The sequence below is a fragment of the Aphelocoma coerulescens genome, chromosome 2, assembly GCF_041296385.1.
Source record: "Aphelocoma coerulescens isolate FSJ_1873_10779 chromosome 2, UR_Acoe_1.0, whole genome shotgun sequence".
Taxonomy (NCBI): Eukaryota; Metazoa; Chordata; class Aves; order Passeriformes; family Corvidae; genus Aphelocoma; species Aphelocoma coerulescens.
Genome location: NC_091015.1, coordinates 71,414,947 through 71,432,986, shown reverse-complemented (window position 1 = coordinate 71,432,986; position 18,040 = coordinate 71,414,947). Strand labels below are relative to the sequence as shown.

Genomic DNA, 18,040 nt, shown 5'->3' with positions numbered 1-18,040 from the left:
TACAGCAAAACTATTCAGGCCACAGCTTTCCACAACATGTGAAACAGAACAGCCTCTGGAATCTTGCCATCACCATTAAGCAAATAGGAACAGACATCTGCAACTCACTGAACTTGAATCTCATACCGATTTCTGCATTTTGCTACAGGAGAAACGTGTTTTACAGAAGCTGTAATTTCTCCAATTCAGCACAGGCTCCCAGAAGCTACCTAAGCTGTGTTCATCAAACCAGCTGATAAAATCACTTCAACTCTCAGTAAGAGAGAAGCTGTAAACTCTATGGCAACCAACACCACCACCTACAGAAGTTCTTGACAGGATTTTTTCCTCAGCATGCTCACTACTGTCCATTATAAACCTTTAGAACAGCAGATGGAAGATAAAGAAAGCACTAGACTTGGGTTTCCTCTCCACCAGGGAAAAAAAAACCAAACCAGTATCTACAGCTTGAGGTAGAATATTGCACTTCCTCTCCATGGCACTATCAGCTGAAGCCCTCAGGATAAACACAGTCTAAGTTTTTTGAAAGCTGGTAGCTGAGGAAAGACCTACATTTGGAAATTCCTTCATATAACAGCAGCCGAAACCCTGAGTCCCACCATGACCTATATGTCCTGCTATTCTAAAACATCTTTGCATTGATGTTATCTATTTCAAGGCTAAACAGGACATTTATACTCTTCTGTTCAATGTTTCTCATTACCGAACTCAGCTACACTTCAAGAACAGCTCTGATCTCAGGCTGAGTTTAAAGTTTTCCTAATGTGCTAAAAGTGCACTAAAATCAGTTACGATATCACCAATGGTTAACCTTCAGGGTTGTTAATTTGGAGTTCACAGATCAATTTTTGCATTACAGCAAATGTTCCCGTTGCTAAAACATTTAATTTGTCTGGTTAGCTGAGCACGTAACTTCTATGTCAGGAAACAAAACTGGGCCAACACAGGTATTTAATGTTCTTTTTATTTATTGCTTTTGTCAATAGGTAAGTAAGTAAAAGAAGCTTTGTAAACAGAGGGAGGATTGATCATGTAGATTAATTGCTTTTTTTATAGAAGACATCTTCCTGATCTGAGATAAAGCAGCATTCGGTTGTAACTGCTATACTACATGTAAATGTGGTGTTAGCTTTCCAGGACAATTACTCACAGAATCGCTTTTAAGACTGATAGGCCATCTGGCTTTTCATTTATCACCTCACTGTATTTTCCTGCCTTTTTCACAAATAGTTGTCAGTTTATTACATGCTAGCTGCTGTGGGCTGGGTATGCTTATTATACTCACTGAACAGCACACTGTTGTGAAGTAGCACTGCTCAGGTCAGGGGAACATTTGGGCATTACTCATTGCCTGAAACAAGAAAGGCGTAACAGTTTTGGAAGGACAGGATGAAATGCACTGAAACCAGCATTTCTTCCTCCAAATCTAATCCCTTACTTGCTGTTTTTTAAATAGCTATTTTTATGATTCTTAGTTTGCAACTACCCAAACCCACTGTCACCATCAAATGCAGGATTTTTTTTTTCCAAAGAAGATTGGGGTATTATTGAAACCATTACTCTCACCTTATTCTTTACATATTACAGCAGTTTAAAAATACCTTGTTTTACATCGGCTAATACTATACCATTTTGCTTTAATGCACTTCCACTTTTTCTGCATGCAACAACACTGTTTCTGTGCATATTTCAGTGCACCATACGGATATGAGTCTTTAGAACTCTTGCCCTTTGCATTCTCATCATTCTTTCAGAGGAATTACATATTTCCTCTTCATGAGATACACTTTAGCATCTCCAGCTCTTGGTGCCTTGTCATGCTAACTCTTTACTCAGTAGGTTCCTTAGAACCTCAAACCTGCTTTCTTGAAATCTTTCCCCATGAACAACCAACCTGTTGCTGTCAGACGCCAATGCCTAGCCCTCAAGCTCACCCTGTCTCCCTGAGTCTCCCTCGGTCTCCTGCTGACCGACCCATTTCCCCAGTGCCCAGATCTCAGTGCCTTGTCCTTCGCAGGACACTTTCTGTCACGTCTATCCACTCGGCTGGATAGATGGCACAGCCCTGGGTCCCTGCGGTTTTCGATGCTGACTAAAAGGGGGAGTTGATGCGGAGGGCGCAATCAGAGGCCTCTGCGCCTACACCCAGGGAGGAGACCGCCGTGACCTTGGCGTGCACCTGCGGGCCTGCCCGGCGCGGCCGGCGGGCCCCCGAGCGCCGGCAGCCGGGGAGCGCCGGCCCCCCCGGGCGGCCGCCTTTGGGCGGGGGCGGTGTGGCGAGCGCGGGGGCGGCGTGGCGAGCTTGGCCCGGCGCCGCTCCGCGCCCCGCGGCGGCGGCGGCTCAGTGCGCAGGCACGGCACGGGAGCGAGCGGCGCTCCGGGCCGTACATAATACGCGGTGTCTGGGGCCGGCGCGGCGCAGAGCGGGGATGGGGCCGGGCCGGGACAGCCGCAGCTAGCGCCGCCAGCGCGGGGGCTCGCCGGCCGAGGGCAGCGCCGGGAGGGACAGGTAACCGCGGGGCCGCCGCTCCGGCCCCTCGGCAAACTTGGGCTTGGCACTTCGGCGGGGGCTCCTGTGGCCGCCGGCGGGCTCACGGCGGGGGGCTCACGGCGGGGGGACGGCGCGGAGCATCCCGCGGAAGGCACCGGCCGCCCGGTGGGGATGGGGACTACAGCGGAGCCCCGGGCTTCGCCTCCTGGCTCGGGGGGACGCGGCTCTCCCCGGGCAGGCTGCTGCCGCGCTGCCCCGCCGACGCCGAGGGTCGGGGGAGGACGGCCGGGCCGGGCTTTCCGCTGCCTCCGGGGCACCGCCGGGCCGGGAGGGTCGTGGGGGCCGAGATCTCGTCGGCGTCCGGGCGCTGCGGAGTTCTTCCGCTTCGGGCGGGAAACGGGAGATGGAGAGCATCCCGCTCCGGCCCCTGGCGGCGGCGAAGCGGGCGGGGCCACCCCCAAAGGAACACAGGCTAAGGTGCTGCTCGCACCCCCCGTGCAGGGCAGCGGTGCAGAAGTGGCTCCCGGAGGCAGCCGGGCGTCCTGGCTATCCTCAGGGCAGCGGCAGCAGGTGCCCCTGGCAGCGCCGCAGCCCCGAGCGAGGGCAGGGCACCGGGACGGGCGGAGCGCGGCTCGGCCCAGCCGCCGGCCCGGGAAGCGCTGGGAGCGCAGGAGGCGTCAGAAAGGCCACCTTGGAAACTGCTGTGAAAAGCAGGCTGTTTATGCCAGTGTACCCCCTTCACAAGGAACGCTCTCGGTATGTCAGGACTGGAAACATGGCTCTTTGAACAGAAGGGTGAAAGTATGTAAGTCTGAAGAAGGGAGAGGGCGACTTCACCTGTGCCAACCATCAGCATTCGTGGCTTACACTCAGTGGCGGTGTGGTATCACAGAGCAATGACACATCTTTATTTCCTTTTGTGCTGCTTTTTAAATGACAACTCCTTACATTTTTATTTTTTTTTTAAATGTGTTCAACCCTGGCTCAAGAAAGCAAAGTATTTGGAAAATTTATGGGGTAATTTTTAATGGAGCTTGCTCATCTTTTAATCTGTCTGTTCACCAGTCCAATCACATCTCCCCAGATCAGCAGAGGATAGTAAAGCTCAAAGTAAACAGGACAGCTTTTGCCATGGAAACAAAAGTTGCTAGGGGATGGATTGCTACTATGCAGTGGTGTTCTCTGAAGCTGTGATCCTACATCCCACATTTTCCTAAGCACCTTGGATTTAGGCACTGAAAAACTTAATGATTAAGCCTCTTCTTTCAGACTGGATGCATGTTTTCAGATCGTGCATAACACAGATTTGGGTAACAGCGACTCTCTTTTTAGCAAAAGTTTCCCAACATTTCAGTGTTTAGTTTCTCAGCCCTGAAGGCGAGACATGCAAATACACATCAACACTCAAGAGATCATAGCTACTGCAGTATTTATTCATCCAATGTAAATGGATGCTATGACACACGTTTCCCTCTTACTTGTGGAGAGCTGTTTTCTCTGACTGTTTCAATTCCTGTGTCCTATCTGTAAGTAACAAGAGCATTACATTTACATTGTAGCTGAGAGAAGAGACCATCATAGCCCAGATTACCAGGCTGCTTCATATGGGGCTGGGGAGCTGCTTTCTCTTCTCTCTTAAGAGGCAAGATATTTTGCAAAAGATAGGAAATTATGTATAAGTAAAAGAGTCTGACCATGAAGGAAATGTTCAGTGGAATTATTATGCAGTGCTGGAAAAGAATTAATGATTCCGGCAGTTCTTTTTCTTTTTTTTCCTTCCATTTTAAAAGGTCATGCTACTTGATACTATCACAACTCTTTCAAGCATGAGATCATTCTTTTGTTTTCTATTTCACCTCCCAGCTCTTATTTATCATTTTGTTCATATACCTGACCAAAACCACCTATTAGCCTTTTAGATTGCTAAAGAAAAATAATCTACGTGTCATGTGATTCCAAGCTGTGTGGTCCTTACAGGCAGTTCTTCATCAGGCTGTTAGAAACACTGCACCCTTGGTTTTTTTTGCCTGACTAAACCTACAGACAGTGCAATGAATGCAAGATCATGTTTAAAAAGGTTTCTGTCATGTCACATTGGGTTTTCTTAAATTAATCACAATAATTAAAGTTGCTGCTTCAGACTCAGCAATGTGCTTCACCTCCCTTCTGAATGCTCCTGGTGGCCACTGGAGTAATACAAGCAAGCTGTGGCAGGCCAGGTCATTTATCTGGTCATGTTAATTCTGGTTCTTCCCTGGGTGGACCTTATGGAGTTGCTTACACCTGGGAAAAATACCTACCATGCTGCTCATTATATGATGCTAAATTTTCTTGCCTGAATGATTTAAGTTAGCCAGAAGTTAAGCATAATTTATTAAGAAGGCAGGGTTGATGTGAGAATAAAGATCTAAGTAAGGACCCAAGAGAGTGAGTCTCTGCAGAACTTTAGTTGACCTCTTTGCTTTATTCTATTTCTGATGTGTGAGATGGAATCTTTGTTTAAACAATAGGTGGGTTGAGGGGTAGGGCTGTAAAGTGTTCTTATTGTTGAGGTGTAGGCGGTGTGACCCTGCACGAGAGAGTTGGGGCAGCTGTGGTAAACTACACCATTTTTTCCTCTTCTCCTTTTCCCCTAAGGTATGTTTATGAGGGGGGCAGAACTCTGGTTTTATGAGAACTCCTCAGGGCTTGTGCTGTTAAAAATGGCAGCTAGCTGTTGAACAAATGGTGGCAGTGAGAAAAGAGGACTTCTTGTCCTCTCTTTTTGGGTAGGGAATAAACAGTTTTCCTGAGAAAAACAAAAAGAGCCCCAAAAGTAGAATAACTTGCAGCTTTTCCCCACAACAGTCCAGATTATATACTTATATACATACCAGAATTTTTCTTTTCTTTTTTATACCTCAGAAAATGGTAGTGTTCAAAACTTCATAGTATGGTAAAAAAGCACAACTGTCCTGGTTTCAGCTGGGATAGAGTTTTTTTCTCAGTAGCCATTACAGTGCTGTGTTTGGGATTCAGTATGAGTACAGTGTTGATAACACACTGATGTTTTGGTTGTTGCTTCATGCTTGCCGTAAGCCAAGGACCTTCTCAGTGTCTCATGCTCTGCCAGTGAGGAGCTGCACAAAAAGCTGGGAGGAAGCGCAGCCAGGACAGGTGATGTGAGCTAGCCAAAGGGGTATTCCACACCAAGGAACATTACGCCCAGTAGGGAAGCTGTGGGAGTTACTAGGAAAGAGATGATGGCAGTTCGGGGACAAGGTTTGGCATTGGTCAGGGTGGTGAGCAACTGTATTGTGCATCACTTCCTTTTCTTGGGTTTTATCTCTCCTTTTTTTATTTAGTATTAGTAGTATTATATTTTACTTTGTTTCAATGATTAACTGTTCCCTCAACCTACAAGCTTTACTTTTGATTCTCATTCCTTTTCTACCATGATGGAGGGCTAGAGGGTGGGGATGAGCGAGTGGCTGCAAGGTGCTTAGCTGCCAGTTGAGCTTAAACCATGGCACAAACAAGTGGTTTTCAGTATGTTAACTGTAGCTGGAAACATTAATGTAAGCTATGTGCAACTTGACACAGGGTGGCCCCAGGGCCAGGACCTCCCTGTTCACTGGGTGAGCAGCTGGTGCTGTCCAGGAGTTTCCTCCTGTCTCAAGGTCTGTGTCCACTCTGCCTGTTTGTCCACCTTTCCTTGGAAGGCCAGCACCTTGAGCACACTCTGATGGACACTGGTCCTGTATTATCAGCAGAAAGCAAGCCTATCCCCAGAGTTGGAGAGCACTTTTTTAATTTCCTAAAGCTTTACAGTGGCTGAGGTGGAAAAGGGAAACTTGCAGGGGGTACAGAAGCAGTATGGGATTCAAAGAAGGGGCTCCTGCCAGAAGCTGTGGTTGGCTCTACCCCTGTTGCTCTGCAAAGCTCAGTCACCAGCAATGTTCCTTCTGGCCCTTGGCAGGTCCCCCAGCAACACGTGGCCTGCCTTCTCCACTGGGTCATGACTTCTGTGAGAACCTTGAAACCTCATCACCGTGTTGTAAGAGAGATATTTGCAACTATAAGATGTTGAGATCATGAAATCCCCAACTAAATGCATATTAGATATGCAAAATAAATAAAACCCCAAGATAATGGGTTTTTGTAAAGAGGAAAAAGTAAATCCCTCTTTGTTCCTGAGCCAAGAACACAAACAGGCTCCAAGAGGCTGGAAGTTCAGTGTTTATACCAGCACTGATTTCTAGCAGAGCCAGCCAAAAGATTCAGTCAAACCATTGCTATTCCCCACCAATATTTTCTGGATTCTCCTTAATTTGAATGCTTGCATACTCAGGAAGATCACCCATTCCCAAAGGGCAAAGGTCTGTAGGGCTGCAAAACTGAGAGGTCCCAGCTGCCATGAGCACATAAAAACCTCCCTCCCTCTAAGTGAAGTTGCTGTGGAAATCTGACATACAGCTTGAAGCTGATATAAATTGAGCCATGACTTTCAGGTGCAAGCTCTGATTAACAGTTCCCTTTGGACTGAGCCTTTTTGAACTTCTTTAAAGAGAAGCCAATGAGCCTAAGTAACACTGAGCTATTGCTCAAGTTGTTTTTAGGAGCTAGTATTATTTCAATTAATTCAGTAGCATCACACCCACACAAGCAAGTTCAGGCCTTGGACTTGCATAGTTAAATATGGATTTTGTGTGTTAGGAGAACTTCCATGAAATGGAAAGAGTAAGAAACTTTGTTGGTAGTTTTCATAGCAGGCAAAATTTTGATTTTATTAAAGTCAACAGGAGCTTGGGCATTGACTTCTACAAGAGAGCAGTACTTGGCTGTGAGCTTAGAATTTCCATTTCAGTCTCGCTGAGCAAATTGATGCTGCTACAGAATTCCATTTTTAATTTTTTTTTTTAACTATCCCTATTGAAGTACAAGTTATATATTCTCTTAATCTGTCCAGGACTTATTTTGCCTCTATTTCCCATGGCCATGAATGGTATATCAATGCTTAATCCTGCACTTCAAAAGCTCAGGAAAAAACATTTTAGAAAACCCCTCTTACCCAGCAGTTTGGAAAGTTCCTAAGGTGGCAAACTCTAGTTAACTGACAGAGACAGTCTGGAAGAGTGGCAACATGAGCTCTTGAGGGATGCTGGATTTTTTTACCTGGCATATCCTGCTTTTTTTAGTCTCCATGGAAACACAGTATCACATTAGTGTGAAAGATGGGGAGTGAGCACCCTGCGTATGGTAGGGAATGTTCCCTGAAGCACCTCTGGCCTATGCTGTGCCAAGTCTCTGAGTTCCTTGGGTTTGCTTGAGCTGAGTCACTACATGCAGCTGTACTCAGCTCATTTCTTGGTTTGGAAAAAATGGAAGGAAAGGTCTCTCCTGGGCCATTTTTTTTGCATCACATCTGGAGAGTTTGTAGCCATCTTTGCTGCCCACCACACCGATAATGATCTGCTTTGTGTGAAACCTCTCGTTGCAGGTAGGAAGGATGAGCTCCTATGCTGACATCTGCGGGTCCAAGCACGCGCAGGGCAGCACCGAGGGAGGGCACCAACGCTACGGAGTTCGGTCCTACCTGCATCAGTTTTACGAGGATTGCACAGCTTCAATTTGGGAGTATGAGGATGATTTTCAGATCCAGAGATCGCCGAGCAGGTGGAGCTCTGTATTCTGGAAGGTACTGCCTTTTGCTTTTTACAGGAGGGAGAGACTCCCATTTCAAGACTTTCCCTGTGTAACTGTTGATGTTAAGTATTCATCCAGAAAGGCCTTTCATTGCCCAGTTTTGCCTGAGGTGGCCAAATAACTATGCCTGATAGCAGAGCACTCTTACCAAAATATGTCAGGTCCCTGGGGTCTTTGGATCATCTAGTTTCTCTGTCCCAATGTCACTGAAACACCAAAGTCTTGTCTGGAAACCTCACATACATCTTGAAAGTGTAGTTTACCTCTGCTCTGGACCCATAGAAGTCCTGCCAGACTGCTGGGAATGGGACTGGTAGGTTAAGTGCAGTGTGACCTAGGGATCAAGAAAACCAAAAGATCTCCATTAAGGTCGGGGAATTTGACAGAACTGGAGAAGAGCAGAGGTTGGGTGGGGCCTGTGAGGCCATCCAAACCCTACCCCCTGATGATCCCTACCCCCAGGAACATTCTGGGCGAACCAAATTTTGTAGTTACACTTGAAATATGCTATAAACACTCTGTGATCCGTTCCTATGGCAATAGCAACTTCCTTCTAATCCCTCCAAAGGAATGACATCTCACAAAGCAAAAGCAAGTGGTGGATGTGACAGACTACCAGCAGGGACTGAAGTTGGTGCTAACCACCAGCTAAAGCTAAAGGAATAATCAGTACACAGCACTGGGGTTAAACTGTGATCCTCTCTCTGATGGGGCTTTTCAACATGAAATGCTATGTAGAGATAGCAATCCATATTCCATTGTTTCCAGAAATGTCAATACTCAATTATATAAATATGAGTTGTAAAAAGACAGTTTTTCCACTTGTAGTTCCAGTAGGGCCTCATATATCCTAAGAGAAAAATACCTGCCTTCTCCTAGGAGGGAGAACTGTATCTGCAAGACGTAGTGAAAGATAAATGCCTCCTAGGAGCACTTCCCAACTGAAAACTGGAAGGGGAAATGGAAAAACTGGAAATTAACTGGGGGTTTGTTTCTTTCTTTCTTTGTTTTCCAGGTCGGACTCATCTCTGGGACGGCTTTTATGCTGATAGGTGTAGCTGTTCTTGTAGTGGGTTTTCTTGTGCCACCGAAAATCGAAGCCCTTGGGAAGGATGATTTTGTTGTTGTGGATACCCGTGCTGTTCAGTTCAATGGGTCCCTTGATATATGCAAGCTGGCAGGAGCAATCTTATTCTGTGTTGGAGGGTCCACCGTGGCAGCATGTCTGCTGATGTCTGCTTTTGCTAAAAGTTACTCCAAAGAAGAGAAGTACCTCCAGCAAAGATTTAAAGAGAGAATAGCTGATATTAAAGCCCATGCAAACCCAGTCACAAAAGCGCCAGCACCAGGAGAATCAAAAATACCTGTCACTTTGTCCAGAGTTCAAAATGTCCAGCCTTTATCTGAAACCTGACCCTTCCCTTAGGTTTTGTTTCTCTTGTAGATCACTTTAACTGGAAAATATCAGCCCTTGTTGGCATCTGTGCTAGTCAAGTAAAACATCGAGTGCTCTGCTATATAAACATGCAGCTAATGGGGGAGCTGCTCTGGTAAAAAATTAGGATTGGGAAAAAGGAAATTATGTGATTAGACCTGTGACTAATATATTCAGTACATTTGAACCTTTTAATCTGTGTGGGTACAATAAGTTCTTGCAACAGTTATTAGGTGTTTATCTTATCAGATTGCATCCCTGGGAAACCTAGGGGTGCACTTATGACAGCTGTACCAGGAACACTCTACATCCCACTATTTAAAGTTTAGATGAATTTGCTATTTTTTAAATTTCATTAATTTGTTTAAATTTTTTTTGCCTTTAAAATACTGTTCAGTCTTAACATGTCACACCTGGTTCTGCTGTCTGGGAAGCCAAGATTCTGCCCTTGTAATTTGCACTTGTCCTCCTGTCACATGCTACAGTCTGTATCAAAGTAATACTTCACAGGTAAAACACATGCCAGTGAGAGCCCTTAATTAGATCCTGGCACATGTCACTTCCCAGCAACGTTACTTTCTGGGAAAGACAAGTTATACTTGATGCTGAGTTACAACTAACCTGTGCTAAAGTGCCACTTTTGTCTTGGTCATTGCCATGTTAGCAAAAACTACAAACAAAATAAAGATAAGGAATTCCTGTGGGAGGAGGAACATCATACTTGTGTGTCTTTGCTTTGATATTGTTTCTTTCATTATGTTGTGTTGTGCTGATGTTAATACAAAATGTTTTAGTTTTGTCTGGGTGAGGATGAATAAATGTAGTTTGACATGCCCAGGTCCTGTATTCTGTCAGTACATCAATGCCATGTTAGATGATCTCAACGTACGTATCTAAAGACATTTTGAAATGCTGTTTATATTTTTATAGAGAATAGAAAAAGTTATGCTTAACCAGATACATTTGTGTGAATGCTTACCTAAAAACTTGTCCTTTCATGGGAGACCCCTAATTATTTTCTCACCCAGGGCAATTATTTCACTGTCTTAATCTATGGATTTAAATTAAACTGTATAAACAAAGATGTGACATTTGTACTCTCTGACAATATGTGCCACCTTATAGTTCTGTCTATTTTTTGAATGGATTGAATAAAATTCTAGGCCTGAGCCAGCCATGGATTTTGTGAAAAGTTTCTTTCTAGTAAAAAAATGTAAGAGCTCTGCTTGAAGGAGAAATCAGCAGTTGAAACTCACTGGTGTCTTAATGCAGTCTGTTTTCATCTTACAGCAGCGAAGAAGCCCCTTTGGTGCTGAATCAAACAGATTCTACCACAATAATGACAGAGCTGTGCTCTTTCCCTTGCCCATAAAACATTTTGTGGTCTGTGACACTCAGTTCATACTTACAACATCAATAAGCCAGATCATGTGTATTTGGAAGTTTCAGCTGAATCTGCAATAATTGCCATAGCTGACAACACCACGGGAAGTAAATTTTCTTCTGCAGAGAAAGCTCCCCTCTTGGCAACACAACTGCAGAGTCCAAGCATTAGCACTGAAAAGATGGAGAGTTGAGAGCTCGTCGCATGCACGTGGTCACAGAGAATGGAAGAAAGTAGAGGTAAAGGTATCTGGCAATTCACTGGCACCCTTATATTAGAAATACAAAGGCACATTACACCCAATACTTCAAATCTCAGGGGAGAAATAGATGAAGCTGTGCTAAAGAGGAAAAGTCCAAAACGCTGACAAGGTGAGAAGCTGTGTATTTATAAAGAAAGCCATCAAGAACAGGGGTGAGGGGTACTGATTACTCACAAGGCGTATGGAGAGGCTGTCACTGCTGCTGTTTGTTAGCTATTCCAGGTGGAGAGGGTCCTCAGCATTTCCTGTCTAGGTTGCAAGGAATGTTGTTTACTGCCATTGACTTTCACTGCTGTTGGGCTATTGGTGTGTGGGCAGCAGAGTCAAGCTGTCCTGGCTTTTTCAACTGAGGCTTTTTAATTGTGCATGGAGGAAATGTGACATTTTAAGTTTTACAGTGAAGTTCACAGAAGGAGAGGAGAGTGAGGGCTCCTGTAGCTATTACTGAGTCCCTTCTCTCCACCTGTGTTTTGTTAACACTGTACTGGAAGTTTGACTGAAAATCCAGCTGGGAAAGCAAGCAGAGGTTGGGCTAGTTCACCCGAACTGGCTATATGGGTATACAGTTCTCTTTAAAACACACCCAAGTGTCACTAAAGTGTCACTAAATTTTCATCCAGAGGACAACTGACCCAACAGGTAATTGATAGAGCAGATCCAAACATCAGGTGGTCAGTCACATTGCACAGAACTGAACATGCTTTGACAGTACAAAAGCAGATGAGTCACGGCATGGCATTACCCAGGTGCTAGGAGAAAAGAAATGCCCTTGAGGATTTTACCGAAGCTTGCTGGGATGGGAAATGCCCCTGGGATTTATCAGCAGCAGCAAAGCTGATAATGTTGTCATGGCTAACGTTGCCACACATGTTTCATCTCATTAAACCCTTGTTTCGGTTGCTTGGAGCTTTTCCGGAACTGAGACCTCCAGAGGCTGCAATCCTTCACAGCAGAGAATCAGTGCCACACACGGCTTTTGTAGAAATATTGAGCAGAAAATTGCTCTGTTCCTATTAAGAAGCCACATACTGGAAAGATTAAGACACATCAGGAATATTTTTAAGATCCATTTTCTTGTAATGTTTTAACACCTTCACCCTTTGGTGCAGGAGCTGAAGCATCAGCAAAAGGCAGTGGAAATGTAATGTGTGCTGTTCTTATGGAAAATGCCTGTGATACGGCCTCCAGCTGGGGAGCAGCAAGAGGCAGTCATGCTCCCTGGGAAATTTCTAGTGAGGTTGAGGAAAATCTGTCCTTGCACATATCATTTCCCTACCATGTAACTTTTTCACTTTTACCATCTCCACTAAATTGCAGCATACACTCAACTGTGAGTCTGCCTGGGACTTCCCCTCCAAGCACTGACTGCCATCAACTTTCCAGTGGACACATTAATGGACACCCCAGTGCAAATAAAATATGGCTTAAGCAGCCAAGCTCTTCTTTTTTCAGCCCTTTGACCTCCCTGGTCCAGAGGTTCCTTTCAGTTTCTTCATGCTCACCTTATTTCTTGCCCCTTTCTAGCCTCATTTGGCTTGAAATTGTAGTGCAACCCCTCCCAGCCCAACACCATCTTCTCTGCAATTGTAGTGAAAGAAATCACAATTTTCATCTGAGTGGTAATCACTGGCTTCATTTTGGTTAATAGATGCTCTCCTGAAGGTTAGCTCTGCTTCCCAAACACACTGTGCAGAAAAGGTTTCTGTTATCATCTGTTCTGTCCTCCACTCTCCAGGCTGTCTTGACCCCTTTATTTTCCATTTTTCCCAGTGCATGGTGAATCACAGGCAAAAGGCAGAGACAGAAACATTCCTCCTCTTGAGCTGCCTGTAAGCAGATTTAATTCCCAGTTTCAGCTGCAGCCTCAGCCTGCCATTTCCAAGTATGAGATTTTTAATCATGCACAAGTACAAGCAAGCAGCTCTTCATGAAAGCAGCAGCAGCAGAATGGGGAGGCTGCAGAGACAGAGGTTTGGCGAGGGGGAGCAGCAGCACAACATGCACACCAGGGAGGCCACTCAGCCCCTGAGGACATGAAATGCAGAGGAGACAGCAAAAGACTGCAAGTACCTTAGCAGGATGCACTTTCCCAGCAGCTTTCTAAAAAGGGCTAAGAATGGAACAATTTTGGTAAAATAAAGGAACTAGCACTTGGGATTATTCAGCACTGACTGGTCATCCCACCATTACACAGCAGGCTGCCCTCTCAGCTCACTCAGTATCAGGGGTAGAGAGACAATAACATACAAGCTGCCTGGGCAGGCTGTGGAGGCACAGCCTTATGCCTTCCTTGTCCTACCCCTCCCAAAGCTGAAGGAAGCAACATCTCTACGGAGCATTAGCCTGCACCAGTCATCTGGGGTTAACGCCCACACACCTCTTAGAGAAACAACGTTTGAGTTTTGCCCGTTCATCCCCATGGGACAGTTTGTCCCAGAGGAACATCATTGTAAATGGGAAGACCCACCTAGTCTGCTCCTATTTCCAATATTTAGAGACAGTGTGTGATTCTTCTGGAGCCTTCTGGTCTCTGGGCAAACAATCTGTCCACCCCCTCATTTTTCTTCAGTTCTTACCTGGACGTATGGCAGACCGCACAGGGTGCATTTCCTGCATCAGTTCACTTGATGCACATTAAGCAGGCCAAAGCTCAGTTTTGCTGTCAGATAATTTACAGAGGTATTGGGATGAAAATAATCTCTGCATGCTGACAGTAGGTGAGGCAAATACTTCTAAGAGCCCTTAAAAGAAAAGAGCCAGCATCAAATAACATCTTTTATTGGTTTTTTTCCTAATTATTTACAGCTGATTTTTGAAGGCACCCTTTTTTCCCATAATTTACCATTCATGGACTTTTGCAAAAATAGATGGGAGATCGGTTTTAAACAATGCTAATAAGCTAGTCAATTTAACAATGTGTGTTATGCTGCTCCAGCAATTTCAGCCCCAAAACTTATGGCAGTCAAGGCTTCAGGTCATTTCCTGTCTAAAGGCACCCTCCAGCCTGAGGCTAAAAGGATGTGTTGGTGCTAGTGTTGTTGTTCAGGGCGCAAGAGACGTTTCTGGAATGCCATTATTTCCTGCCTCTGGTCACCTACTGCCTTGAGCATCTGCTGCCCTTCCCCTCCCTGCCTCCTCCAGGTACCTCGAGCCCTGACAATTCCTTCCTAAGCCTGGTGAGGTGAGAGGGGTGAGGTGAGAGGGACCCCTGCCACACATGTCTTGGAGGGGGTGCAAAATGTGCCTGCCTGAAGTGACAGCACAGGGGAGGCAGGGCTGCAGCATGAACAGGAGCGAGATGAAGGTGGAGAGAGGTGAGAGGGAAGGAATCCCCAGGGGAGAACTGGTGAAATACAGCATTTCAAGCATCAGTGTGGTCATCTGCCAATGAATATCAGAAGAGACAATCAGTGAATATTGAAAGTATAGAAAAACTTGCTGCAGGTCCAAAACCTGTGACCAAAACAACATAAGTACAGTGGCTAAAATCTTCATGGAAGTAATTTTAAAAAACCAAATCAACTTTTGACATCAATATTCTGGCCCCCACAGATGACTAGACAAGTACAAGGACCTTATTGTGGATAAGTGCATTACCTCTACTGTGAGGACACATTATTTCCTTTAGTATACTATGATAAACAAATTTCTTCAGATAGCTCTTGCTCAGAATGGGTTCAGCTCTCGAATGACCCCTTGCAAAAGCACTGAAAAACAGAAAAGCTCCTGAAACTGGAGCTTAAAATCACAAAAGAATGGATGGCAAAGAACTTGGTCTGACCTCCAGGTGATCATGTAACTGGAAAGTGGTAAATTGAGTTTGTTGGTTTAACCATAGGTCTTGTGTTTAACCATAGGTCTACATGAGATGTAGACAAATCTTTGCCCTGACACGGAGCATTGTCTGGGTCCTCTGCCCTTCCTCTGCCTCTCCAGCAGCAGTGACTGCCCTCTGAGGAGTGCCTCAGCATTGCTCTCTGAGCTAAACTGCTCTCTTTTGAGGCACCACATATGTTTAGACTAAGGTATGACAGGAAAACATTCTCCAGATCACACAGAAGTTCACCTCCCTGAACCACTGGCATAAACCTTGAAGACCTCAGCTCAAAAGCAGCTCCAGACCTGACAGCCAGATTGTTTTGTCTTTGCAGATACATTCATGGCATCCATGTTGAGAAGGCTCTGGCCTCTAGTTGTCTGGTGTGCTACCAAGTCTCCTCACGCAGGCTGTCTGTGAGCAAGCCAGCAAGCGGGCATGCACAAGGCAGATCCCAATCCTCTCTCCTGGAGCAGTGCAGACCAGGCCATCAAGTCCTATCTTTAAAACACCCAGCTATGGATCACACAGTTGTTGCTTTAGAAGAAACTCGAAATGTACCATGAAGTACGTCCAGATCTGCTCTGGAAGGAGGCTGCTGGCCATGTTTCCTGTGCATGTCAGGCCTGTGCTGAGGCACACTCACAGCAAAGCGCAGAGAACAGAGGTGTCAGGGACTACAGTCTGCATCCCATGTGTAAGGGAGCTAATCTAGCACTGGCTTGTATGCAGGGCTGAGCAGCTGAAGAAGCAAAGCTGCTGGGAGCGCCACATGGAGCCCAATATCCACGGACACACATGCCGCTGACACGTGCATCACTTCTTTTGGTACAGGAGCCCTCATAGGGCAGTGTTGTGTGTAGTCTTTTTTCACTTGCTGGAGGCTTCCAGAGGAGTAGGCTTTTGTCTGAGAGCAGAGGCAAACACCACTAGGACAGTCAGCACACCATGATCTGCTTCCACAGGCACCAGCCACCGCCCGGCACCTACCCACATCCAGCAGCCACGCTCAGGGGCCCTTTGCAGCACCAGGGCTCTCCCTGCTGGGGAACAGCAGTGAAACAGCCAAGCGTGGAGAGGTGCTAGTGAGTGAAAAAAGTCTCATCACCAATATTAAGGCCTTACAAGAGGGAGCTACCCACCCTTACTCCGCCCTGCCCCCCCCAGAAAAACCCCAAACCCAAACAACCAATCACACCTTTTATGCAAAAAACCCCCTCTGCTTCAGTTTCCCCACAGAAAATCATACTTGGGAAGGTTCTTCAAGGGAAAGGTTCTAATCCCCATGAGCAGGCACGATGCTACTGCAGCAAATGTCTGCCTCCTTTTACACACACACAGGACCATCTGCAGGCATCAGATGTGCCTGAGGGTGAGGCCCCAGCCAGAGGCTTAGCTACCTTTCCTTCCTTGTCCTGGGATAAGCCACCTATAATCATGTGGTCAGGGCAGCGCACTTTGAACAATGAGCCCTTTGGTCATCTTGAACTAGGCCTTGTGCTGCATGAAGAGGAGAAATAGTCTTCACCCATGTCTCTTTCTCTGCAGAAGTAGACTACTTCTAAATGGTGGATGCAAATTCTAGCCCTTGTCTCACCAAGGTCATTTCTGTTTGGTGCAAACTCTTCAGGGGTCAGTGGGAGCATAAGAGATGACAGGAAGGTGTAAAGCTCAGGTTACTCTAAGGATGCCAGTCTTGCATCAACGATTTATAAGGGAGAAATAACATGGCACAGGCATGATTTTTAGAAATATCTTTTCTTACAACCAAACTGGAAGAACCAAACCTAGCAGAGAAACAGAAGGATGAGGAGATTGTATGCAGTGATGAAACCACAACCCATAGCAGCAGAGGAAGCAAGGGCAACATCTTTATGAGGATACCAAGCTGAATACCCAAAGCGCAGTGGCAGCATGACTACTTATCTCTGACACCACCACTTCATCACTGAGACAGAGGAGTTTAAATCACTCAAATCTCTGGTTATATCAGAGGTCCTTCCTAACTAATACAAGGAGAAAATTCTATATATCACTGAAGTCTGAATACACTTTCTTCTCTCAAGAGAGGGAGAATTCACTCACCTGTGTGAACACAAACCCAAAGTGCCCACCCCCTAAGAACTTGCTAATAAAATAACAATTCCCTCCTATCTCAAGCATTGATTTCATCGAGCTCCTTGGTTCTACGACATTCAACTGGTTCATCCACAAAACTGCTTCAGCTGAAGGCTGGACTGCCTATTTCCCCCCTTGGGGCTGGCTGTTCCCATCTTCTCAAGCAGAAGTCCCAAGACTCATACCACTTTACCTCTTCCCAAGCAGACTGAGTTCCCAGCCACTGGGATACTCACAGTGTGGAAAAACCTTGCTCAGCTAGAGAGGAAAGAGGAATTGGGAGTTAATTTCTTAAGGATTAATTTCTATAAGAATAATCTCATCTTAAAGAAAAACATCATTTGCTTAAAAATTATTGGTGTAATATTGGGGGCAGGTTTCAGCATTTTGATAGGAATTGTCTTACCAGGTGTTGCATTTAAAATGGAATATGCATTTCTAGCAATGCTTTTTTTCTACCAGCTTTGAAGAATGGCCCTAAACTAAGAATTGAAAGCAATGCAGTGAGTTTTAAGAAATGTACTTTCCCTTAGATCCTTATAAAACTTAGATCCTTTTGTTCAGTGTCTCAACATGGTACTCCACTATGGGGAAGAAGTCATGTTATTCCGAAAGGTGACTACAACTGCTCTTTGGTGCCAAGCAAGGAGGTCCTGATGGCCTGGAGAAAGGGGCTGGCAGAAACCTCCTGCAGCTCAACCAGGGCAAGAGCCAAGTACTGCACCCAGGTGTTACAAACTGGTTTAAACACAGAAGAACAAAGAAAATGATCTCTCTGTGAATAAACGCATCGAACCCAGAAAGGGTCAAAATATACCCCAAAACTTGATTAAAACCAAACGAGGTTA

The 18,040-nt window shown here is 45.5% G+C and overlaps 1 protein-coding gene across 2 annotated transcripts; it reads left to right on the top strand.

The window, feature by feature from the left end:
* Positions 1 to 2,284: 2,284 nt before the first annotated feature.
* Positions 2,285 to 10,356, top strand: NRSN1 (neurensin 1). Of its 2 annotated transcripts, none has more exons than XM_069007987.1 (3): positions 2,285 to 2,509; positions 7,971 to 8,168; positions 9,192 to 10,356. In XM_069007987.1, the coding sequence occupies exons 2-3, from the start codon at positions 7,980 to 7,982 to the stop codon at positions 9,588 to 9,590; spliced, it is 588 nt and encodes a 195-aa protein (XP_068864088.1). In that variant the 5' UTR covers positions 2,285 to 2,509; positions 7,971 to 7,979; the 3' UTR covers positions 9,591 to 10,356. The 2 variants fall into 2 exon arrangements, with proteins under 2 accessions (XP_068864088.1, XP_068864089.1); XM_069007988.1 differs by lacking the exon at positions 2,285 to 2,509 and adding an exon at positions 3,156 to 3,247.
* Positions 10,357 to 18,040: the final 7,684 nt, after the last annotated feature.

Coding starts and splice junctions, on each gene's coding strand:
- NRSN1 (XM_069007987.1), top strand. CDS start 7,980: ATGAGCTCCTATGCTGACATCTGCGGGTCCAAGCACGCGCAGGGCAGC. Junction 8,169..9,191: donor GGAGCTCTGTATTCTGGAAG/GTACTGCCTTTT, acceptor TTTGTTTTCCAG/GTCGGACTCATCTCTGGGAC.